This window comes from Camelus ferus, chromosome 26, assembly GCF_009834535.1.
Source record: "Camelus ferus isolate YT-003-E chromosome 26, BCGSAC_Cfer_1.0, whole genome shotgun sequence".
Lineage (NCBI taxonomy): Eukaryota > Metazoa > Chordata > Mammalia > Artiodactyla > Camelidae > Camelus > Camelus ferus.
The window spans coordinates 14,446,049-14,471,381 of NC_045721.1; the positions used below are offsets into that span (position 1 = coordinate 14,446,049).

The 25,333-nt window shown below is 47.5% G+C and overlaps 1 protein-coding gene across 3 annotated transcripts in view; it reads left to right on the forward strand.

The window, feature by feature from the left end:
* The window catches only part of PDGFRL (platelet derived growth factor receptor like), a 37,861-nt gene extending 12,841 nt beyond the window's left edge, over positions 1-25,020 (forward strand). For 2 of the 3 annotated variants that reach the window (XM_006192878.3, XM_032468633.1), the window contains exons 3-6: positions 16,382-16,533; positions 20,494-20,787; positions 22,893-23,032; positions 24,479-25,020. In XM_006192878.3, the coding sequence (XP_006192940.2) occupies positions 16,382-16,533; positions 20,494-20,787; positions 22,893-23,032; positions 24,479-24,667 (775 nt within the window). In that variant the 3' untranslated portion in view covers positions 24,668-25,020. Of the gene's footprint in view, positions 1-16,381; positions 16,534-20,493; positions 20,788-22,892; positions 23,033-24,180; positions 24,409-24,478 lie in introns of those variants that run through there. The other variant, XM_032468635.1, reaches the window with a different exon arrangement.
* Positions 25,021-25,333: the final 313 nt, after the last annotated feature.

Consider the following 25,333-nt stretch of genomic DNA (forward strand, 5'->3'; position numbering starts at 1 on the left):
AATCTGATTTATAAGGTTAAGATTCAAAACAGAAATGAAAAGGATATGCTCTTCCAGACTGCTGCATTGATTTCTTGCTGGGGTAGCTTTGAGTAGAAAGTGGTTGAAATTTCACATTGATTTAGGATGACTTTTTGGATATGAGAATGTTAAAACATTACACTGGGCTGTTTGGAAAGGAGAACTCTGTCAGAGGCCCGTAAATGATCCTCCATCCTGAAAGGCGGACTTGGACCACACCAGAGGAGGGAGCCAAGATGACCTGTGCTCTCTGGTGGCTCCTACGGGGCTCCCTTAGAATTGGCAGGTGCATGTCATAGGAAGGTCCACTAGATGGCAGCCTTAAGCTGCGCTACGATTGTCACCCTTTCACCAGTTAAAGAAACACTTCAAATGAGGATGGACTGGGTGAAATAATTGCACACTTTGTGCTTTCGCACAAATTCTTTCATCCTTTTAGGCAACTCGGTGGTCACAGTTTCAAGTTACATCTTCAACAATGAAGAATTCAGTTTCCTAACAAATAGGTAAAAAGAAGGGTGGGCGTGTGTGAGCCTGTGCCCACATGAGGATAAATTCACTGAAGGCTCTGAGTCCTTCTGAGTTGGAGGAATGAGCTGAAGGTTCTGTATGTCCAGGTGCTGAGACCGATTCTGATTTTAATTCCTGACTCAGTCCATCCCAATCATGGGGATCGCCACTCTCTTTTGAGACCAGAAACAGCAAAGACTTTTTTTTTCTTGACAAGAGTTGTTACCACCTTGCCGTTTCCTGACTCCTCTGCTCCCCCTCCTTCCTGTTCTGCTTTTTGTCCATCTTCTCGCCTCTGCCCTCCCTTCATCAGTTCTGTTCCTCTCTTCCAACAACTTTTTTTTTTTTTTTGTATCCATGATATTCAAGCCCTGGGCTGGGCAGAAGCTGGAGATATGATGGTGAGTGAGACACAACCTCTGAACCCACAGAGCTCTCAGCCTTGTGGGAAGACAGGCTACTTAGCAAGCAGTGTTAATAGGCAGCGGTGTGAGTGCCTTGCCAGCAGAAGTACAGGTTCCGGGAGGAGAAGACTCACGCTAACAGGTGAAGGCTGAGAGTTAGCCAGGTAACACAGGGAGAGGAGTGTCGGAAACTTCCACAAGGAAGGACCGGCATGAGGAGCTGAGAGAGTGTAGCCCCTGGAGTACTGAGAGTTGGTTGGGGAGAGATATGGGTGGCTCCTGGCAGGGGAGGAGAAAGGAGGTGACCAAGGAGAGAGGATGCTGGAAGGTGAGCGGGAGTCAGATCAGGGATGATGGCCTTGTCCGCCATGCGGAGGAATTTTAGGATTTAGAAATCTAAGGGCAACTGTGCGTGGTTGACTTAACGCCTTTATAAATAGATACACTTGGGAGGTACAGAGGGATCCACTCCCCACCCCTCAGTGTGAGGGCTGGTCCTCTTCACTGCCTTTAGGAAAAGATACCACTTCCTGGCCTCAGGTGGACCACTCTCCCTCCACGCACCTTAGACCCATTTCCCGCAAACCAGGGTCGATAGATATTCTTGGACCTAAGATTTCTTTGCAAAATATGTATTTAAAATTTTTTGTTTTTATTTTGTTGATAATATAAAAAGCATTAATATAAGAACGTTCTGGACCATGGGCTCAACCCCTGGTGAGTGATCAACACCATCCATTTCTGTCTTCCCTGGAAACACTCTGTTTCTTCAGACTCATCATAACACACTTCCAGAGTTTAGAGCAGAGGAATTCTTGGCACAACACTGAGCCAAGGGAGGACACAAGAAACAGCTTAGCACAAGTGGCCTCGATGATGGCTTAAATATAAATCAGCGCCGGGTAAGAACAGGGAGACGCTGGAGACTGAAGCTAGATTGTTAGCAACGTCACCACTAAAAACACACTGGCTGAGACGGTCATAAAGAAAGCCTGGGCTGCTCCCTGGAAAATCAGGTCCAGGCATCGCCTTTCAGGATGTTTCTGTGGTGTCTGGTCGGATGTTAGCATTTTTCGGTGGAGAACTGTAAGTTCGGAGGAGTGGGTGGAGCCCAGGAGGTCTCTTTGATGGCTGGTTCCTCTGAAAACAATAAATAGCTTCTAGAGAGGAGGGGAGGGCATCTGGGTTTTCGTTTGGCCGAAGCTGGCAACAGCTTACTCCCCCCCAGACAACACAAAGGAGGGTGGGCCAGGAAGCCGCCAGCGGGCGCCGGGCCAGGCTAACCCTGCCTCCCAGCATCATGGAGCAGTGGATGGGGGACGTTTGCAGAGAAGAAGAGAAAGAAGAGAAAGATGTTGAGAAGTGTTGCTAAACAGAAGCAGCTCACTGTTGGGGAAGAATCTGCATGGACTTCGGTCAATATTGTTGGTCATGCTCTGTTTTTCCTTCCATTTATTTTACTTTAGTTTGGTTCCCCCCACCCCCAATTTATTTTATTTTATGTTTACCAAACATAATTTTATATTTGTTAAACACAGCATTTACCATTTTAACCATTTTTAAGTATACAGTTGGGTGGTGCTGAGTACAGTTCATACCGCGGGACAGGTGTCTTTTTAATTCAATCTCACTTTCCTTCAAAGCTCATTTTACTTCACTTTTCTGAGCAGAACAAATGACAATGATGAGGTTCTGTGGAAATCCTGGCTGCTTCCCTTTCGCTTTCGTACTTATCCGGAGGTGCCTTTTGGGTCCAATTTGCTCTGGGAAAATGAAAGTCTGCTTCAGCCAAACTCTGATATTTACCTTCAAATGGATTTCTTCCCCAGAAAACAGTCGTTTTAAAAATAAACAGCGTATCCTTCCCTGAAGGTAGAGCTCTCTCTTCCCAGACTCAGTGGCACCAGGGCCAGGGCGCAGGCATCTCCCCAGAGATGGCTTGGTGGGCGGGGCAGGATACACGACTTCTCCGGGTACTGGATGTTCCGACAGACAGCGTGCAGGGTGCAGAAGTAATCAGAACAGGAACCAGCCTCATAGCTATCAGGATAGAATGAGCTCACACAAGTCGAGCATTGGCACACACACACTAAGCCACCTCAACAGACATGAGCTATTTTTGTTCACAAGACTGTACCCACAGAAGGTAAATTCCAAGAAAACAGCCAGGCTCTCAGGGGTTTTGTTTTTAAAAATTGTTTCAGACACGTATCTCAGTCTCCTACAAACTCTAAATGCCCATGGCGCTGTGGAGTGCTCGCCTCCACGCTCGTGGTCCTGCGATCTGAGCTCCGGCTGTCCCCAGGCTACTCGTCCTCAGGACGGGGCAGTGGCTTGTAGCACGTTATTCAGTTTGAAGGGGGGGGGGGTGTTTTCCCCTCTCATTTTGAAGGAATGTTTCGTTAACCAAAACGTTTAATTTCTTGAGCATTCTACTTGAGTCCAGGTTTGATTATCTCAAGTGTGTTGCACTGCATTAAAATATAGTAAGACGGTGATGATAAAGTCAGGTTAACGCATCAAAGACACCGCAGATAATTTTTTATGATAAATTTGAACTGTTGCAAAATGGAACATTGTGTACAGTATAACAGGAAGTGGTTGCGTGTATTTTATGAGTGAAACCCTGCTTTAAAAAATGTGTACATATGTAGGTGAGGTCTGGGATTTAATTCACAAAAATGAAAACGGGCTGTTAACTGTAGCATGATAATTTGGCTGCAACTCTTTAAATATGCAAAATGTCAATAAAACCATTTTGGAAGGTATGTCAGAGGAGGAAGCAAGAAAAGAGGAATAGAGGAGAAGATATAAAATAGGAAATTTCGTGTCCCCCGGTATATAGCCCTATGGAATGGCACGTTGTAGGAAAACAAAACAAAACAAAACAGCAAAACTGAGATGTCAGAGCTTTGCCTCCAGTTTCTGGGCTTGGCTCCCTCAACAGCAACAGCCACCCACACGGCCGGTTCTAGAGGGGACAGTGCAAAGTCACTGCCCTTGGGAATCTGCCAGAGCTTTGCGTGTCGCCTCCCAGCCTACATTCCCAGCCTGCTCGCTCTGCCCCGGGGCCTCAGGATCCTGAGATCTCATCATGTTTGGTGCTTGTTTAGCCAGAGCCCCTGCTCAGATTGCTTTTCGGACTGGACCCGGGCTTGCCCTGGACCCTGCCTTTCAGAGCAGGTCCTGCTGCCTGAAGCCCGATGCACAACCCCACCCGCCTCTCAGCACGCAGGTCCCCTCTGGTGTCCCACTCGCCATGGAGGGGAGATCACACAGTGAAAGCTGGCCCTTTCCTGTAACAACCTTCTCCCCTTTATGAACTTGACTTAGTCGCTGGGACAAGGCCGGGCTAGGGGACCCTGTGCACCAACCAAAGTTGACACAAGAGAACAGGCTCTCATACCTTGAGTTTACACAAGTGGCTCATGGGATGGCTTGTGATGTGGCATCAGCTGGTGGGCATCTGGGGGAAGAGGCAGAGGACAGGAGCTTTCCATATCCATGCAGATGGGGCGACGGCAGGACGTGTCCCAACTTGAGATGAACAGGCGGAATAACTGTTAGCTTACTTTACACATAAAGTCGGCCCACTAAGTCAGAAAGGTATATGTGAAAAAGAACAGAAGTGGTCCCGACCACAAGTGCCTTACGAGCTGGAGGAATAAATGGCACACACACCAGCCACAGTCACAGAGCAATAACGGATGGCTTGCGGTCAAGTGCGAGTGTGCGGAGCGGTGGGGGGAGAGAGGGGGAGGACAGCATGGGCTGGAAAGGCAGCCTGATTCACTGAGTGATGGGTTACTGACTGTAGGAGACCAGACCTGGAGGAGAAGGTGAGAGATGTGGAGAGAAGAGCCAAGCAGAGGAGCGTAAAACCTCCCCGAGGACTGTGACGTGCAGTCAGCTCGGGGGACCCCCGATCTGGCCTGGACCTTATGTTTTACAAGCAATTAGGTTAGACCCCCAGTGAGGGGCTTTCTCAAGTTGGCACAGCTTTTAGTGAAAGTAAATTAGACTTGAACTTAGTTCCCAGCACCCCTCTGTTCTCTCCACCGAGAAAGCTGTCTATTTCTTAGGTATCTGATGTTTGCTCAGAAGATACACCATGCAAGGGGGCGTCGGTATGGGTGGGCGCCTTGAATATGTGGACAAGGTGGGAGGTTTGGCGCATCGCTCTCTGCTGTGAATTCGTTGTGCTAGGTACGAATGGGGCCGGCCTGCGGCCTGTGCATTCACTATTATAGCTGGGCCACAATACACTCACTGTGGCCGAATGCCAGCCCGTTAGTGCCCACAGCTTGTTTTCCTGACGAGGGTGGTGGCGGCTGGCTCCATTGTCTTCGGTCACTCCTCCTCCGGGGCCTGTTCTTCCCTGGAGATGTGGCCGTGAGCACTCAGCTAAGCAGAGCTGGGGAAAGTTTTTCTCATGTGACCACCCCACCTCCCCAGAGAATGGCTGATGGCCTTACTCTATACAGCGACATTAGAATTGCCAGAAATGTAATAATATGAGTCGTTAACATAAATAACTCCTATACATCAGAATCCTATGGCGGCCAAGTTTAAAAGATGACCTCGTCAAAATTAAATGACAGCAGTGGCAGTGATTCAGTTGTTATTTCTGTGAGTGTGTCTACGTGGCAAGCGCACGCCTGCTAAGTTACCTCTTGCCATCACTCGCAGACTTCCTCCGGGTCACTGATTTGTGCAGGATTTGGTTATGTGTTTGAAACAGTGGACACATGCTTCCTTCTAATGCACCGTGGGAAGCCTGTCAGACTCCTTTCTAGCCCCCGCGGGGATTCCCTTCCCAGCTCTGACTCTAACTGGCCGTGTGACCTTGGGTGAGTCACCTGATCTCTGTGAAATGCAGGATCCAACCAGCTGATCTGTAAGGTCCCTTCTGGGTTCAAAATGATCCTTGTCACTTGTGCTTAATTTGTATTAGATGACGTGGGGGCCAAGGAGCAATACCCCCTTGGACAAGTTATTCAACTCAGTTTCATTGGTTGAATTCTATTCTGTTCTGCACACAGTCACCTAGAACTGCAGTCTGCATCACATTATGCCATGTGGCAGGCGGTGGGGTGGGGGGATACAGGCAAGCATGAGACACATTTCTGACACCAGCTTAGAGAGGGATCATTTCACTAGAGAAATATAAGAGGGAGTTGAAAGGTTGCACACTACAAAGCAGTGTACACACACACACACACACACACAGTGATAAGGGCATTAAGTGCAGGGTGTGAGAAGGAGCTTAGACCAGTGTGTACTAGGGCAGCCCCAACAGCACCTTCACAGATGAGCACTGATCTATGCCAGCATCCGTCTAGGACCTTGTCCATTTATTAACGAACTTAATTCTCATAACCACCCTAGAAGGTAGGGACGATTATTATCTCCCTGTCTCAGATGAGGAAACTGAACACAATAAAATTAAGTAACTTGCTCAAGGTCATAGAGCCAGTAAGTGGTGGAGGCAGTATTTGAACCAAGGAAATCTAACTTCTGAGTGCATGGTCTTAACCATCATTTTACAAGTACCACCAAACATCAAAGATCTTCCTATGAATAGAACTCAGAAGAATAACCAGGTTTAGGTCTGATGGAAAAAGAAGAGAACCTTTCAGAGGCAGAGATGGCTGGAGGGCTAGGGTTGAGATGAGCTGGTATGTCTGGAGTCGGTGAGGAGCTGAATTGGATGGAGAGGAGGGTCCACGATGGAGGTATTGGGAGAGCGTGGGAGTCTGGAATGCCAAAGATGGCGTCATTCAATTCTGTGCACACTGGTCACTGCTCATGTAAAGCTGGAGGCAATAATATGATGGTTTTTAGGAAAGTACTTTTTTTTTAATTGAATGAAAGATTCCTTCAATTTTTTGGTGCTTTACAATTTTCAAAAGTTTCACACACACCATTTCATATAATCCCATAATAACCCTTTTTTTTAATCCCTTACTCCCCTATATTGTCTCCCCTCCCCTCTCCCTGCTGGTAACCACTTGTTTGTTCTCTGTATCTGTGAATCTGTTTTTTTGTTTTATTCACTAGTTTGATGTACTTTTTAGATTCCTCATAGAGGTAATAACATACAATATTTGTCTTTCTCTGTCTAACTTATTTCACTTAGCATAATACCCTCCAAATCCATCCATGTTGCTGCCAAAGGCAAAATTTAATTCTTTTTTATGGCTGAATGGTATTCCATTGTCTATGTCTACCATATCTTCTTTATCGACTCATATGTTGATGGACATTTAGGTTGCTTCCATACCTTGGCAATGTAAATAATGCTACTATGAACATTGGGGTGCATATATCTTTTTGAATTAGCATTTTTTAAAGATACACACCCAGGAGTGGAATTTCTGGGTCATATGGTAGTTCTATTTTTAGTTTTTTGGGAAAACTCCATACTGTTTTCTACAGTGGATGCACCAGTTTACATTCCCTTTTTCTCACATCCTCACCATTATTTACTTGTGTTTTCTGGGGGTTTTTTGATGATAGCCATTCTGACAGGTGTGAGGTAATATTTCATTGTGGTTTGATTTGCACTTCCCTGGTGATTAGTGATGTTGAGCATCTTTTCATGTGCCTGTTGGCCATCTGCATGTCCTCTTTGGAAAAATGTCTATTCAGTTTTTCTGCCCATTTTTTAATCAGGTTTTTTAAAAATGTTGTATGAGCTGGTTATGTATGTTGCATATTGACCCCTTCTGGGTCATATCATTTATGCAAATATCTTCTCCCATTCGGTAGGTTGTCTTTGCATTTTGTTGATAGTTTCCTTTGCTGTGCAAAAGCTTTTATGTTTAATTAGGTCCTTTTTGGTTTTTGTTTTGCTTTTATTTCTTTTGCTTTAGGAGACAGATCCAGAAAAATACTGTTGTGAATTATGTCAAGGAGTGTTTAGCCTATGTTTTCCTCTAGGAGTTTTGTATCATCTGGTCTTACATTTAGGTCTTTAATCCATTTTGAGTTTATTTTTGAATGTGGTGTTAGAGAATGTTCTAATGTCAGTCTTTTACAGGCAGCTGTCCAGTTTCCCCAGCACCATTTATTGAAGAGACTGTCTTTTCTCCATTGTATCTTCTTTGTCATAGATTAATTGACCATAAGAGTGTGGGTTTATTTCTGGGTTCTCTATTCTGTTCCATCGAGTCATGTGTCTGGTTTTGTGCCAATACTGTGCTATTTTGATTACTGTGGCTTTGTAGTATAGTCTGAAGCCAGGGAGCATAATTCCTTCAGCTCTGTTCTTCTTTTTCAGGATTGTTTTGGCTATTCAGGTTCTTTTGTGTTTCTGTACAAATTTTAAAATTATTTGTTCTAGTAGGGAGAATATAGCTCAAGTAGTAGAGCACATGCTTAGTGTGCATGAGGTTCTGGGTTCAATCCCCAGTACCTTCCCTAAGAATAAACAAACCTAATTACCTCCCCCCACCAAAAAAAATAAAATAGCAAAAGTAAAATTACTTGTTCTAGCTCTGTTGAAAATGCTGTTGGTATTTTAATACAGATCGCATTGAATCTGTAGATTACTTCATAGTATAATCATTTAAACTATATTAACACTTCCAATCCAACAGCATACCTTATATCTGTTGGTATCATCTTCAGTTTCTTTCATCAGTGTCTTATAGGTTTCTGAATACAGGTATTTCGATGTTTTTGTAGAGCATTTGAAGGGAATGGAGGAGACTTTTTTCTAGAAGGATCAGCTTATAGGCTGATAGAACGTGAGGAATGAAAAAGAGACGTCGTGTCGATGTTGAGATCAAGATCTAGATAAAACTGGAAGATCCCTCACTGCAGTGTTGACAGGGTATCTTAGAATTTCCAGTGACCTTTTTGTTTTTAAACTGATCTATAGAGTTTCTAACTTTCTAAATTAAATGAGCAAATATTATTTTTGTCATAAGAAAAACTATGAGAAAAGCAAAATGAGTTAAATCACTTACAAAACTGCAGAATGGATGCCCTGTAAATGTATAATCAGGGATGGCTCACTTGTACTTGAAAAATCTGGAGGTGACTTTTATATTGTGTTGCCTTTTTAGCACGTGGATTTACAAACAGCAGGACCAGCAGAAATTCGAGGTTCAGCATAGTGGCAGGTGGAGCTGTGGCTCCATGATGAGGAATAGGGAGGTCCAGCACTGGGGACCAGGTGAGAGGGAGCTGAATGAAACCCAGGGCTAAGCTCAGGGGGTGGCGCAGCCCGGGCAGGGAAGGGCAGGTTTGAGAACAAGGTCACTGCATTCAGTTTTTTATGTTATTTTTTACACTCCAAATGGCAGTATTTTTATTAATCAGAGCAAAATAATATACTAAATTTTTAGACCTCCAGAATTGCTGCTGGTCCTGCCTTTTCAAAATCCACATTCTAAAAAGACAGCACAATAAAAAACTCACCTCCAGATTTTTAAAGTACAAATGAGGCATTCATGGTACACATCTGTCCTGCAGTTTTGTAAGTGGTTTAACTCATTTTGCTTTTCTGATGGTTCTTGTTTACTTTATGAAATAACACATGCTCGTGTAATTTTAAAAGTTAGAATCTTTACAGGTCAAGTACAAAGAAGGAAGAGGTCACAGAAAATTCCCGAGGTATGCTGTCAGCACTGTAGAATAGTTTTCCAGTTTTACTTTTTTTTCCTTAAGGTAATTAGATTTAAAAAAAATTTTTTAATGGAAGTACTATAGATTGAACCCAGGACCTCATTCAAGCTCAGCACATAGTGTACCACTGAGCTATACCCTTCCCCCAGTTTTACTTTTATATATTAAAAAATTGAATCAAAATGTACAAGCTCTTTATTGATTAATTTTTCCCTAATATATCATGAATATTTTTCAATATTATGGCTGTAATACCACAATATGCTTAATTAAGTCTCTATTGTTGAAATCTTAGATTATTTCCCATTTTTTACCGTCACAGTCATGGCTGCAGTAAACATCTAGGTAGCAATGATTTATACCTATAAATGGAATTGTTGGGTGACAGGCTCTGCACATCTTAAGGCCGTTATCCTAGGTGGCCTGACGGGGTGTTCTGTTTCGTTAATCTCTGCTGCATCAGGCCTGGTTTGGGCTTGTGGTGTCAAAGAGACATCCGTGCCTCATTTTCCCAGGATCTGAGAAATCTCTGAAGGAGGAAGATCCTTTGTAAGGAAGCCAGATGGGTTGGCCAGAGAGGCAAAAAGAAGGGATGCTGTTAGCAGGCTGGAAGAGGTGGAGTGAGAAGAGGAAGGGAACATTCTAGTACAGTGGTCAGAGTGCGGTCAGGGTCCAGAAAAGGACCTGGAGGGAGAGAGGCTGGCGGGGCTGAAGGGACATCATGTATGTGAGCTCCTGTGGAAGAGCTGAAAAATGCCTACAGTGAGGTCTTTTTAAACAACACAGAAGAATCTGGCATAAGTCATTGTCGTAGAAAAGACCCAGGTCACATTTCACATTCACTCACATAAACTGTTGTTGGGATAGAAATTCTGCAGTTATATTGCAAGGGTTTTGAGTAGGTCCTTGGATAGTATTCAAACATGGAAACAGATGATGGATGGATGGATGGGTAGGTAGGTAGGTAGGTAGGTAGATTGGTAGTTAGATACATAGGTAGATAAAGGAATTTCAGCTTAATTTCTGACACTGGAACTACATTCACTTTGAAGTTCCTCCATCTGCACATTTGTCTCTCCACTCATTCCTCATACATATTTCTTTTCATCTTCTTTTAAAATCATAAACTATGGACCTTTGATGTGTTTGAGCCAGGACTTGTACTCTGTCGATGTGGCCCCATTCCCGGCATCTGATGAGGCAGTTCTTTTCTGACACATTGTTAAAAGGGGCTTTAGAATAAACACAGGCACTGTACACACACTTGAAACATGACAAGCAAATATGAAATCTTTATCTCCCTGATGCTTGGCACCATTCCTTGTATGTGGTAGAAGCTAGAGAATTAACCTGTGCATGTGACACGAATGTTGAGTAAGGAGGGTGTGGGACCATCTTTCCCCCTCTCTCCTTACCTTTCTGTTGTACGCAATGGAATCATCAGAGTCTGGAATCACATACTTGGGTAGCCTTGGGAAAGTTATTTAAATCGGCCTTTACTTCTCCTGTGGCTTCAATATTTACTTGGAAGGCAGCTGTACTCACCACTATATCACCAACACCTCGTTACAACACTTCCTTGGGAAAGTTACCTAACCTCAGTTGGCTCATCTGAGACATGGGCATATAATGGCTCCCGCCTCTCAAGAGCTGTTACGAGGATCAAATCAGTCCAGACATGCAAAGGGCTTACAATCCCTTACCACATATTAAGCACTACTTAGATTTTAATTACTGGTAGTAGCTTCCTCACCACCGCCTCATGGGATTGAGAGGAAGCCACGTGCACCCTGGGTGCTGCCGGTATTTGGCGGATGCTTAATAACTGGTTGGCTTGCGGCCCTTGCCCTTGTTTTCCATCAGTCACTTGCTGAATGGCTAGGTGTCCATTCAAATAGAAAATGGGGTATTACAAAAAATACTGGGCTAATTTAGTCAGATCTTCTAGAGGTTTGTTTTTTGGGGGAGGTGGGACGGATGTACAACCATATTGAACAGGATTTATGAACTAGATAGAGGCAACATCTCAGTCAGAATTCCTTCTGTTCGTTTCATTTCGGTAGGATGGAAATTCATTCCTTTCCTTTTCATTTATAAACATCCATAACCTGAGTCTGTGAGACACCAGATTAGAAGCTCTACCATTTATAGTTGGGAGATGTTGGCTAAAGTACTTCTGTAAGTTTCGGTGTCTTCATCAGTAAAAGGGGAAAAATCGTACCTCCATCCTAATGTGGTTGTGAGGCCCATTGCAGTAACAGTGTCTGAAATGTGTTGAGCATGTACTCTGTGCGGTGTTCTAAGCCTTGAACTTCCTAGGAGAGCTTAGTGGAACGCCCAGCACTCTATGGTTGTTGTCCCTAGAGTCTGGAGGGGTAGGTTAGCCAGACTGGCAGGCGTGAGCTCTAGCTCAGGAGTCTGAAGGTTGTGGTGGAACTGGGATTTGAATCCTATCGGTGTGGTTCCAGCGTCCATGATCTTATGCCTTATGTGACCACTGCGTCTCACCATAGTCCTCTGCCCACCAGCCGTCCAGTCACACTCCCTTCATGATGCCCAGAACCTGCCTTTGGTCTCCTTTCAAGGGTCTCCTTCCCTTGGAGTGCATGTGCCCTGTCTGTGCGCCCTGAAACTCCCCCAGTCTCAAAGCTTTCCCTGCTTACCCTCCTTGGAACTCCCTGGGTGCTTTGTGTAGGGGAACCTGAGAGCAGGGAACTCTTTGGACATCATTGCGTCCCTGCCTCTCCACTCCAGAACCTCCCACTTGATTTGCACTAATTTAAGTATTTATGGAACCAGTGAACAGATTATCTTGGAACCCAGGGCTCACCTCCTGCGCTTGTCTTGTAGAGTCTGGGGGAAGGGCGGGAGCACGCCCCACCCCACCATTATCACCTGGTCACTGCCCCAGGTGAGATGCACAGTGGTCCCTGACTGTGGGAGCCATCAGTCCCCTCCTTGGTGCCATCCCATGACATAGTCCCCTCCAGGAGAGAGTGGGCTGGGTGACACACAGGAAGCTTCAGTCCTCCACTGATAGGAACTGACTCTGTGTTTGTAAAGGCCAGGAAGCCCACTGGAAGACACATATACACACAGTATTTTGGACACTCTTTGAAACCTGGACTTTTCCAGCAGAGTTCACCATGGGTCAGGTCTGGAAGTGCTGGTTTGGAAGAAGACCTGGGGTGAGCTGATGTGCTGGGGTGTTCAGAGCTGCCTCCAGTTGATGTAAATTCTGCTTAACTATACTTTTTTTTTTTCTTTTGGAGTGGTGTGCAATTTGTTGCAGCACTCTTTTTAAAAGCTCCACTCAAACTTTGCATTCTCCACTTCTTCCATCCCTGGGGATTTGTGAAGGAGTTACAGGAAAAGGGGAGGGGCTGTGGTCAAAGCACCTCTGGACAGGGCTCTGTGCTCTGCAGGGCTCAGTGAGTCCTCATCTGCATCTCCTGGTGCAAAGAGGCCTGACGTCACATTCCAACCCCTCTGACAGCTGGCTGCCTGGACCGTGTGAGGCCATCAGTGGAAATGGATGTTTTAAATCCAGGCATTTCAGCTGTAATCCTGCTAAATAATTTGTTTCCTGTTTTATATTGTTTGCATAGAAGAGGGGGTGGAAAAATCCAGAAATGTTTTCCAGTGCATTTCCTTCCTTCCACCCCCAATCCTGCTAAAGATACAGCCTGGTGGCAGGAGGGTTACCCCCAGTGCTACATTTTTATGTGCTCATAGAAGTTTCTTTCCTGGTAGGAACAGCATCATACACTTTCTGTCTCTACAGGGCTGGTAAATGCTGGGCCACGGAAGTTGCTCAGTACATTTATTATCGACTGACTTGAGCTCTGAGCTCTACAGGGAGTGTTGCCAGATCCTGTGGTCCAGCTGGGGAGATTTTCACCCTGTTTTCTCTCCACCTCTTTATCTTTTATTTCTGAGATCCAGCTCCCTCCTCACAGCTGAAATTGCTCTTTTAGTTGCCAAAGATGTTCGTTCTGCCAGATGAAGTGTGTGTGTGTGTGTGTGTGTGTCTGTGTGGTCATGAATCTCTCTTAAAGGCATCTGACACTGTTAACCAGCAATTTCTTGAGTCTTTCTCCTTGAAGTTCCCCTTTCCTGATTCGTCTTCTCCCCTCGCTCTACCTCTTCCTGCCCTGCTGGCCCCTAGTTTGGCTCCGGGTTTTGTGACAAGCCTTCTTTCTCGTCCACTTTTCCTTGTTGACATCATTGATTCTTTTAGCTTCTGCTTGCACAGCCTGTACACAACTCCCCTAGATACAAACCTAGAGCTGCTTGACCTCCTCTGTGCCAGGCCTTCCAACCACGCACAGGACGTCCATGCTGACAGGACCCACGTCGCATCACCAAGTCAGAATCTTCAGTAGTGATCTGTTTGGCCGACCCCAGTCTCTCCTTTCTCTTGTCAGCGATTCCATTTTAGTTAAAACCCCATTCTTTCCATCACTTGGAAGTACAGATTGAGTGGTCATTACTGATGTGTCTTTTCCCCACCTCTTCCACCCAACCTGTCATAAATCTTCCCTGAGAAAGCACGCCTTGTATTTGCTTCCACTCCACTGCCGGCGCCCCCGCCTGACCCCGGCGCTTGCTGTTCACCCTAGTGACAGCGACAACGGCCTCTCAGCCTCTCCCCTCCCTCCCCTGCCTGCCTGTTCTCAACACTTGGGCCCTGGCTGAGGTGGGCCCCTCGCCTCCCACCCCCAAAACTGAGGGTGGTCATCGCTGCCTGGTGAGTGAAACATGTACCCCTCTCGCTCTTCTCAGCCATTTGCCACGTGACTCCGACCCCTCCTCCACCTCATTCTGTACTTAACACATGAAGTCCCTGAGTCAGTGCTGAGTGGCTCTCCCCACCGGGGACACGGCCGGGAAGTGAGTGGGGCAGCTACCTCCAGGCGAGCCCACTGCCTCTCAGCCCCCACCTCCTCCTTGAAGCTGCCTTCAACCTCTTCAGCCCCAGCAGTGAATCCCTTTTGAGAATCCCCACTGCTCTTGGTGTAAGCATCACTTTACTTGTTCTCTGATCGTTTCAGGTGTATTCGTTTTAGCTCCTCAACTGGACTGGAATATCCTAGCAGTCCACTGGTTTTTATTTGCAGTGATGCAGCCACCCCTAAGGTTGGGGGTGTGTATCTGTCACTGGTGGTGTAGTATTTACAGTAACTGCTCCCAACCTGCAATTCCATGTCATTGAGGTATAATGAGGGTAATACAGTGAGCCAGGCGGGGCATGAAGCACTGTGCATTTTATCATCGAACAAGTTGGTACTCGGTACATACTTCACTGATTTGAGGAAGACACTTTTGCTCAGCTGTTCTCCAGCCGTGGGTCTCAGGGAAGTCACGTCTGCCTTCTGAGACCCCGGTTCCTCATTTGCAAAATTGGGAACTAGATTCCTGCTTTTTAAGTTTCTTTCCAGTTCCAACACTGTTCAATTTCATTCCAATCTATTCGTTTCTGGAGAATCTTTACTGTGTACTGTGCACAGATTTGTTGCTCAAGGGAATATCAAACAAATACGGCACAGCCCCTGCCCTCAAAGTCTTCACCATCCACTGTAATAACAGGAAGCCAGGAGTGTCCGAGGGGTGAGAACACAGAGCCACTGATGTCCCTGGGAGAAAGCGGGGAGGTATCTGAGTTGGTTCTAATTAGAAGCTTCCTGAAGGAGGAGAGATTTCCGTTCGGTTGAAAGGAGGCAGTTGACGGAGTGGGAGTACAGAGGCACCTCCTGGCAGACTGGTGGGCAGGGCAGCTATTCAGCAGTGAGCAGAACAGGCTGTGTTTAAGACCAGCCAGCCAGACGTTTTGCTGTGTGCTAAATTTAAAGTGGTGACCCTCCTGGGGTTACTGCAGCCTGCAACAGGAGATTCTCGACCACATCGGGAAAGCATGTGCATCCCAGAGGGGTGAAGATGCATCCTCAGATTAAAACTGGTTTGGCATCCTCACGCGCTGAGGCTCCTGGGGGTGGTTGTGGGGGGGATCTGTCCCAAGGACGACACATCTGGGTTCCTAACACAATATAATACAATGAACTACCATGATGATTGGTTAATACTGGTGTTCAGTAATAATAAATATTTATGTCTCCTCTCATGTCAAAAAGGATCTGAAGGGGTTTGCAAATACATTCACATCCAATGAGATTAAAAAGAAGAGAGAAACAGTGAGAAATAAAAGTAGAAATAATAGTGCGAGGCCAGAGGAGGAATTCAGGCGCCCCAAAGCTCTAAATACTTGGCCAGAGGTGGGCTGCATGACTGCGGCTCGGCATCCTGGTAACCAGTGCGTATTTCCCCCTAAAGGGATGTTTTTAACAGAATAATGTAGCATCTTGAAAGTTCCAGGCTTGTATTCAGAGACTTACCAGATCAAAGAGGTTTTGCATCCTGGGTAATGCTGTGTGCTTTCATTCCTCTTGCCTGCGGTTTAAATAAACTCTTTAGAAATGAGCACTGAAAGCAAAATGCCCGCCGAGGCTTTGTGGCTGAGTGTGGGGCTGAGTTGCAACACACCAGTGATCTGACTTAAGGAAACCCCAGTTCTGAGGTCCAAGAGAACGTCCTCTCTTTAGAAAACACACTTGTCATTTATTGCTTCCTCCTAGGAAAGGCTTTTCTCTCTGCCTCCCCCACCTCCCCTCCCCACACACTTCTGCCCCATGATACAGTCTTTGATGGGTTGGTGCACCGTGCCCGGGGCCACCGGGGCTCCATGCGTGCGGACAGGGGCAGGGGGGGCGGGCGCCAGGCCCCGGCCAGGAGCGACAGCTCTGCTCTCCCGACAGCGTGAAGCAGCACGAGCGCTACGGCCAGCTGACCCTAGTCAACTCCACCGCGGCCGACACCGGCGAGTTCAGCTGCTGGGGGCAGCTCTGCACCGGCTACGTGTGCAGGAGGGACGAGGCCAAGACCGGCTCCACCTACATCTTCTTTACAGGTAAAAGGTTTGCTCCCTAGCGGAACTCGTCACACTTCTGGGCTTGGCCCGTAGTAAAGGTTCCCACCATCTGCTGCCCATCAAGTAAGGACAATCAGGGCACTCTCTGTTGGCCAGTTATCTCACGTAAGTCTCTCGCTAGCCCTTCTGGGTAAGTAGAATATCATTTCCTTTTTTCCCTCCCAGTGGGAAAGCTGAGGTTTAGAAAGATGAAGTCAGTCTTTCAGGTCCTACTGCACGTAAATGGCTGTACTGTCTGAGTCCAGTCTGTGCCCACATTGTCCAGTATGGTAGCCACCATACCTGTGTGACTATTTGAATGTAAATGGGGATTAAGTGAAAATAAACGAAGTTAAAAACTCTGTTTCTCAGTGGCACTTGCCAAGTTTCGAGTGCCCTGTTGCCCCGTGCGGCCAGGGGCTAGCCCGCTGGACGGCACAGACAGAGGACATCACCATCATCCCAGAGCGCTCCACGGGACAGCACTGCTGCGGACCTTGTCACTACGGCTCAGAATCTAGGATGAGCTCCTTTCTGGAACCTTCATAGTCACAGACACCTGGCTAAAGGCTGCCTCGCATTTGTTTGCATGAGTGCAATTGGCCGGGACCCTTGTGGCTCCAGTCCTTGTCCCTGAGCCTAAGCGAGGTGCCCCTTTGAAGGCGTGCAGGTCAGAGGGGACTCTGCCCATCGCTGCAGGGCCAGGTCTGTGTTGGCCATGTTGAAGCTGCACTTGGAGAAACAGGCTCTGCAGAGTAGGCTGCCAGCCTCCTTCCTCCGCCTAGATGTCTCAGCTCTGAAGTTAGGGGGACGACGTTGTCCAACAAAGTTCAAAGGTCAGGAATCTTCCAAATATCACCTGCTGGTGCTGCCTTTGTCCAAGGCATTTCAGGTGAAGCCAGAAGGCGTTTTTAGTGTCTGGGCAGGGGTGGTCATGAGATTTGCCCAGATCCTGAATCCATCCACCTTTAGACCTTCAGTGACTGAGGCCTGTGACTCAGATGACCTGATGCCCTGGCCGTTAGTGAATGCCTTTGCCAGAGCTCATGCATCTTCTCTTCCTGCCCAGAGAGCAGAGCACTCTGCAATTCTGCAGGCACATCTGTCTCATTTCATTTCCATAACATCTGGAGGAAATAAGTAGAAGCTACTTAATTTTCTCTGTTTTCAAAATAATAATGCTGAGCTGAGATGCAGCAGGGCGAGGAGACTTGTTCCATGTTCCACGACTTGAAGTGTTGGGGTAAAGAGTCAAACCCTGTTTTTCTGATCCAGGGTCCAGTGCTCTTACTGTCTTGACCCATTTTTAAGACACGGTGATAGACAGATTGATAGACACGAGCTAGCAGACCTGGTGCTGTCAGAATTGCTGACGGCTGTTCACAGGCTGTTCTTTCTGAGCCTCATTCTGGAACGTGCCACCCAGAAGGGTCCACCTGACCTTAGTGTTACCCCAGCCCAGGAAGCAGCAGTGGGAGACGCAACTCGTTGAGACTGATGAGAGCCTGTTCTTCCAGGCAAGGACTGAGACCACATTTCAAATTGCAGAATGAAGACTCTTTGCCATGATTAGCGCTGTCATGTCTTCTCCAAATACCGGGTTTTGGAGCTGAGATTTTGAGCTGAAGACCTCCCCTCAGCGGGTCCCATTAGGGTTATAGGCTCTCTGAGTTCTGGAGGAGGATCCTCTTTCTTAATTTATGGAAGCCCTTTTGTGACTCAGAGGAAAGCTAAAGAATTAATACTTAATTGAACTTTCAAGAGACCTGGATCGGGATGTGACCTGACATACCATTTTATCATTCCTCGGCACTGAGTTAAGAGGCCAGTTGGAGTTTCAGTATAGGGTGGAGCAATTTGTCTTTTCAGGCATTGGATGAGTTTGGAAAACCAAGATGGGCTTTTACAGAGGCTGAGCTTCCTGCTATGAGCTCTGGATTCTTTCAGAGCATATGCTTCCCTCAACCCACACAGAGAAATGTATGTTTCCTGGAATTTGACCGCAAACACTAAAGCTTCTTTTGACTGTTGTTAATTTGTGCAATTTTGGATTAAGCAACTGCCACATTATATTTGCTCTTTATCCAGGAGGCTCTCAGATGGTTCCCCCCATAAATTTTTATTAAAGTATAACACATACAAAGGAAAATACAGAAATCAATTCTACAGCTCAGTAAATTATCCTCAAGTGAACGTACACATGTAACCAGCACCCATGCCAAGGAGGACATGACGGTAGGGCTTCCTCAAGGTCAAAGGCATGGGCTCCAATTCATGTATGTGGTAAAACCACAGTAACGGGCACTTTACTAGATGTGGACTCTTATAATTTGGATTTTAGCTTTTAGCCTACTAACGCTAATGCTTCTTGAAATATACGTTTCCATGGGTTTTGTTTTCTTAATGCTGTCATGCATCTGGGTAGATATAAGCATAATTGCAGGGGGCATATATAATCTATAATTTAAAAAATAAACTTGAGCAAACTTATTCTTGGATAGATGAAAACTACTGATTGCAAATACATATTCTTTTCTGTTTGTTAAAGCAACTGGTATGGTCACTTCTTTCAAGGTATGGATTATAGGGCAGGAAGTAAGACCTTGTTTTTCATGTTCTGAAATTCAGATTGTTCACTTATTCTACTGACTTTGCTCATTGGTTCAGATTCCTCTACAAAACCCTAAAACAAAATTTGCTTCTGAATCTGACAATGAGAAGTTCCTTAGATTTAGTGTTTGCTAAAAAGAGATCTTGAATACCATCTACTCCAGAGTCTCCTCTTTACAAATGAGGATGTGGAAGCACAGAGAGACTACATGATTCACTCAAGGGCGCTTGGACTTTGTGTGAACCAGGGGGTGTGAGGTACAACGTTGATCAAGGTGCCCTTGCCCAAACCTGAACGTCACTTTAAGTGGCACAAATCACCTGGCCTGATGTAAAGTCTTACAAAAGACGGAGACTCACTGAGCTGTGATTCTGTGTTAGCAAACGTGGCACTCAGAGCCAGAGAGCTCTGGCCCATGAAGACATTTGCTGCCATGTCCAGGAATCCTGTCCCCAACCCAAAACATCATATGGCACAAAGAAAGCTTGTGAAGGAGGAAGCCAAGAATTGTTTCAGGAACATTGTAAGAAAAACAAGGGAGACAATTTAAGAAATGCTGGGGTGTGATTCAGTTCAAAGATTTCTCTCAGCCACTACTGTCATCTCTCACAGGATGACTGAGAAAACAAACTACTTAATACGCCACGTCCAAAACAAAGAACAACACCCCCAAAACCCAATCCAGAGCCCCTCGACTGTCCTGAGGAAAGCGTGGGTAACCCAGTCCTCATGTCTCTAAGACACAAGTGTCATCATTGACAGCTTGAAGAACGAGCAGGTGATTTCAAAATACGTAGGAGAAGGGTAAGAAACGGGCTGAAGGGCCCCAGCCCAGGGGCGGCCCAGCAGAGCCCAGAACCCGAGACAAGCAGGTTCCTCGTCTGTCCCTGCTTGACTCCCTTCCCATTGCCCTGGCCGGAACAGGGTCCTCAGGGCTGTGAGGATGCCAGCAGCCCCAGGGCCCGGTCTTGGCAGAGCTCTGCTGAGCTGGCCATCCCTCCCGACGGGCAGTTACTGAGCGCGGGCCATGGGGCTGACTTCTCTAGAGACACGGCAGATTGTCGACAGGTTTTACAACAGCTCTGACCACAGGGCAGTCGGTCTCCTTCCCTGCTTCCTTGGTGGGTAATTATGAGCCCGATTTGGGCTTGAACTAATTAATACCTATTTTGTTTCCTTTAAGAAGCTGGAAGGGAGTGTCCTTCTTCCAAAAAAGCAAAAGCATTTTAAAAAGTAGCCTTTTCAATTCATGAGACTCAGGACTCTGAGGATTTTACCAACCCTCTCGTCTCTGGGCCCTGAATGTTTCTCCCGTGTAAATAAGTAAGCCTGTGTCTTTCCTCTTGCAGAGAAAGGAGAAATCTTTGTACCTTCTCCCAGTTACTTTGATGTTGTCTACTTGAACCCGGACAGACAGGCTGTGGTTCCTTGTCGAGTGACCGTCCTGTCAGCCAGAGTCACGCTCCACAGAGAGTTCCCGGCCAAGGAGATCCCAGCCAATGGGACGGACATCGTTTATGACGTCAAGAGAGGCTTTGTGTACTTGCAACCTCACTCCGACCACCAGGGGGTGGTCTACTGCAAGGCGGAGGCTGGGGGCAAGTCTCAGATCTCCGTCAAGTACCAGCTGCTCTACGCGGAAGGTAAGCCTGCTCCCCCTTAGGGCCTAGACTTCAGTCGCTTCCCGCTGGTCAGGATCAGGGACTGCTGCCTATCACTGTGGAAGTTAGGAGGCACAGAGTGCTGTTCTTAAAGGCTTGTTTACAGCACTGCCATTTCTCGAATGTTCTGCATCCTTGCCCATGACCCCAACCCAACACCCCTGAGTGCCCTCCATATCCCTTCCAACGTTCCCTCTGTTACCGCCTCTGTGTGATGAACCAGCAATGGTCCAGTGCCCCCAGCCTCTTCTCAGAACATCCTCTCAGATGAGAATATCATGTTTTAAACAAAATCTGCTCTCTCCTCAGGCCACACTTCCTTCCCCACCGTGGCAGGTCAGAGGTGGGGTTGGTCCCCCTGCCCGACCCTCAGTCTCTCACCCTGTTTCCTCTGCTCCCCTGAGGTCTGTGGCTTCACCAGTGGTCTCATCTCCCCTCCTGTCACCCCCTCCCGGGGTCCTTGTCGTCTTTGCTGCTTCATCTTCAGGGTGATGTCTCCATCCACCTGGGGCCCCCTGGCCTGGATCGCCCGCCACCTCGTCCACTCCACCCAGACACCCCCTCCCTTTCACACGCCTCCCAGCTTTGTCACCCCAGCGCCACCAAAGCAGCTTTGGCTAAAGGACCTCCCAGGCCACTAAATCCAGCAGACTCATATCTGTCCCCATCCTTCTAGACTCTGCCTCGCCCACATGAAACCCCCTCTTCCCTTGCCCCATTTTTTCCTGCTTCCCCAGAGCCTTCCCATGAGCCCTGGCCCCTCTCTGCCTCTCCCAGGTTTTCCAGGTTGGAGTCCCTCAGCCACCTTTCTCCATCCTCAGTCTCGTCCTGGGCTGCTCCGCCATGTGCACGCTCCGCTGTGTGTCTGGTCACTCATTATTCCTGGGGTGTGGGGGAGGCGTGTCCCCAATCTGGGAGTGGCAGCTCCCCATGTCCAACTGTCTACCTCACATCTGCACTGAGATGCTCCATGGGCCTGTCCCTGACCCCTGGGCCTTCCTCGTCCCAGGGAGGGCCCTGCAGCTCCCGGCTCCTCCAGCCCTTCTGACTTCTTCCATCTAGTCACCCAAATCCTGCTGTTTCTCTCCCTCCTGCTGCAGAAAGAGTTCAGCTGTCTTCTCTGCCTTGGACCCATATGCACACCTTTCCAAGTGGTGTCTTCTTCCCCATCTTTTCTCTCTCCATCTTCCACACTGTAGCTGATTATAATTCCAGTTAAGCCCATTCAGTGGTTTTTCTTAGAACCAAAGTCAGAATCTCCTGTGTGGCCTGAAAGGCCTCGCATGCCTCCCCACCCCCCCCCCTCCCTGCAGCGTCTCCCCTCCCCCGAGCCTTTAGGTTTTAGTGCAAACATCCTTAGGGAAGCCCTTCCTGCTTCTCAGACCATCCTGAGCTTCCTGAGCACTCCGGGCTTCTCCTTCAGGCTTGACCAGCACTCAGGTTTTAAATTAACCACAGGATGACATGCTGAGGGGCGACCTCCCCGCCAAGAACAGAGGCCACGGGGCTCAGAGACCACCTGTCTCTTTCGCTGCTGCAGCCTCGGCTCCCGGCACGAGGTTGCTTTGCCGTCAAAGTGACTTGAGTCCACTGAGCACAGTGAAGACTCTGGGCTCCGAAATGCGGGGAAGCACAGGCCCGCCCGCCACCGTCCCTCCGCCGGGGGATTCAGACTTTCCCTTCCTTCTGAGGCCGCACAGTCACGTCCCTGTCTGCTCACCTTCACCCCTTCGGCCGCCCTCCCTTCCTTTCTCTTGCTCTGCCCCCCAAGTACCTTCTCCCTCGACCTGTTCCTTCCCTTCACGTGAGCTCCGGGCAGACCTTTTGGGCTCGTCTCCCAGTCACAGGCGTCACGGCTGGACTGGGGGGATCCGGGTGGCCACCCCGCTCTGGGCCGCCGAGGCGGGGTGGAGGCGTCTCAGGAGACCCCGAGTGGCGGACGGGGTGGGCCTGATGCTCGCCGGGACGCTGCAAGAACGGCAGGAGAGTTCCGCGTGTGCCCAAAGCGGGGAACACCACGCCTGCTGGCCTGTCTCTGCCGTGGGCTCACCGCGTTCACCCTCGTTCCGTCTCCTGCTCACTTCCAGTTCCCAGGGGCCCCCCGTCCACAACCATCTCGGCGTCGGCCAACAAAGTGAAAGGTGGGGATGACGTCAGCGTCCTCTGCACTGTCCTTGGGGAGCCGGACGTCGAGGTGGAGTTCAGGTGGATCTACCCAGGGCAGAAGGTAGGCGAGCCCGGTCTCGGTGGCTTCAGTTCCGGGCTCTTACCCCCCGCCCCCCGCCCCTGCGGTGATATGGACCGTAACTTAGCAAGTGTGAGAAAGGTGTGGGGCTAGGGTAGGGCCCGGGCTTGTTTTCTCATGAGATGCTTCAGTGTATCTACAAACAGCTTTTTTTTTTTTAACAGGACAGGAAAAAAGTGACTGGGTTCCATTACGCAATTCAGTCGACATACCCTCTTCATAACCCTTAGGGAAGGGGACGGGGCAGGGGGGGGTGCTCCTTTCTTCACCTGCAGCCTCAATCTCCAATCTTAATTCTGGGTTGCTTGGAGGCCAATCCAGCCTCCTTCTGGAACCTTCAGTGTTCTCTCTCCCCACAAGCTGGACCCTGGGGCTAGGAGCTCTGAGCCGATACTCACCAAGTGGGCATATAAGCCCAGGCCTTCAAAAAGGTGCTGTGAGGCCAGAGATCATTTTAAAATAGACTTTCCATGAAAAACAACTCCACCACATTTAGCCCCTGTGCCTTCTCATGAAAATAAACTGCTTGCTACCGGCATGGAATAGTCCGTTTGTTGCCAGAAGAGATTTGGCCTCCTAAGATGTACTCAGTAGCCAACACACTTCTGGTTTAAGGGCTGGGATTGGTGGAAAATCTCTCCCTGGAGGATGGTACTTTCCTGGTACTAGGTACTTGTTTTCAAAGTGTCCCGTTTAGAAGACATTAATAATTTTTAGTGGAGGCTTTTTTTTTCCCACATTGTTAATTATGAGAAGCAGAAAGGGTATTATTAAGTAATACTATAAATATTACAATTATGTTAAACTAATCCAGAAAACACTACGTTCCAATAGTCAAAGTTGGAAAAAGCATCTCAAAAGTGACTTACTTTCTAGAAATAGGGGTTATGTCACCCAGCGTATCATGTTATCTGTCCTCGGTACAGCCAGAGTCCATGGCACACTGGACTAATCGTGTGTCTCCCTCTCCCAAGTCTGAATAATTGGGAGGTCTTACTCATTTACGGTGAGTGCTAGGCGCCTCTTCTTGACTTTAAGTTTTGTGGATAAGAACCATTGAGCATAGGGGTGGGCAGTGTCAACAGGAGAGCAGTGGAAAATGTTATCCATCTTTTTATGTCTCATACCAGTCCCACATTCTTGGAGTTCCAAAAGAATAAAATGTATATATTAAGTAGAAACTTACTGAGGAAAATGGCAGCGCGAGAGAGCCACACAGCATAATGAAATTCAAGCCCCTGCTTGGAAAAAAATGCAGCCTCCACGGACGAGACAGTGGCAGGCCTCCCACGAGCTGCGCATACCAAGCAGTCCTTTAGAAGCATGTGTTTTTCACGTTGAAAGGGACACTCAGCAGCGTTCAGTGAATGGGAGCTGTTGAGAGTGGCTTGTGGTCTGCACTTCAGCCTGTGTGGTGTCGTTCGACAGGATGAAAGGCCCGTGACGATTCAAGACACTTGGCGGCTGATCCACCGAGGACGCGGACACACCACCAGGATCTCCCAGAGTGTCCTGACTGTCGAGGACCTGGAAACCATCGACGCCGGCGATTACATCTGCACGGCTCAGAACCCCCGAGGACAGACGACAGTAGCTACCACTGTTGAGTTTTCCTGACTCGGGAAGTGAAGTCTAACGGACTGATGCAAAGCCCACGTGTGCACACAACTAGCTCCGGGGTTCCTCTGACTTCTGCTTTGCCTGAGGCCGATGTCCAGTGCCAAACCCCAGGTCCTGCCTTGTGAGTCAGACCCAGACATCTGAGCTAAACGGAAGTCACCGGGTCTAGTAACAGAAGTGTTAACTCCTCTAACAGAAAGCATGTATTCTGATTGCTGACCTACGTATATGCACTTCTAGTTTTTATACTAAGAAGGCATATATGTAAACAATGTCATATAATCATTTCTATTAAATGAGCAAGTTTTGTAAAAAATAAAAAATGGGCCAAGGGCTCGTTTTTAAAGTTGGCTTGATGCACATCCAGGAGGACTTGTTGGCAGCAACATTTGCATCAATACCTAATATTCTGTTCGATACAACAGCCACAGTGCATGAGAATCTAAAAATGCAGTTATATGTAGTCCAATAATATATGGACTTTGTATCGTATGAAGCTATCAAAAACATGTCAACTTTTTCTTAAACCGCTGTACTCAAAAGTAGTTCTAGATCAGACATTCAGTAAGAACCAGAGCATGTGTTTTTAAAAGGTTAACTTTCAAGGTAAAATTAGATGCACCAATCAAGGAAGAGTCAGCCTCATTTAGGTTTTTTTTTTCT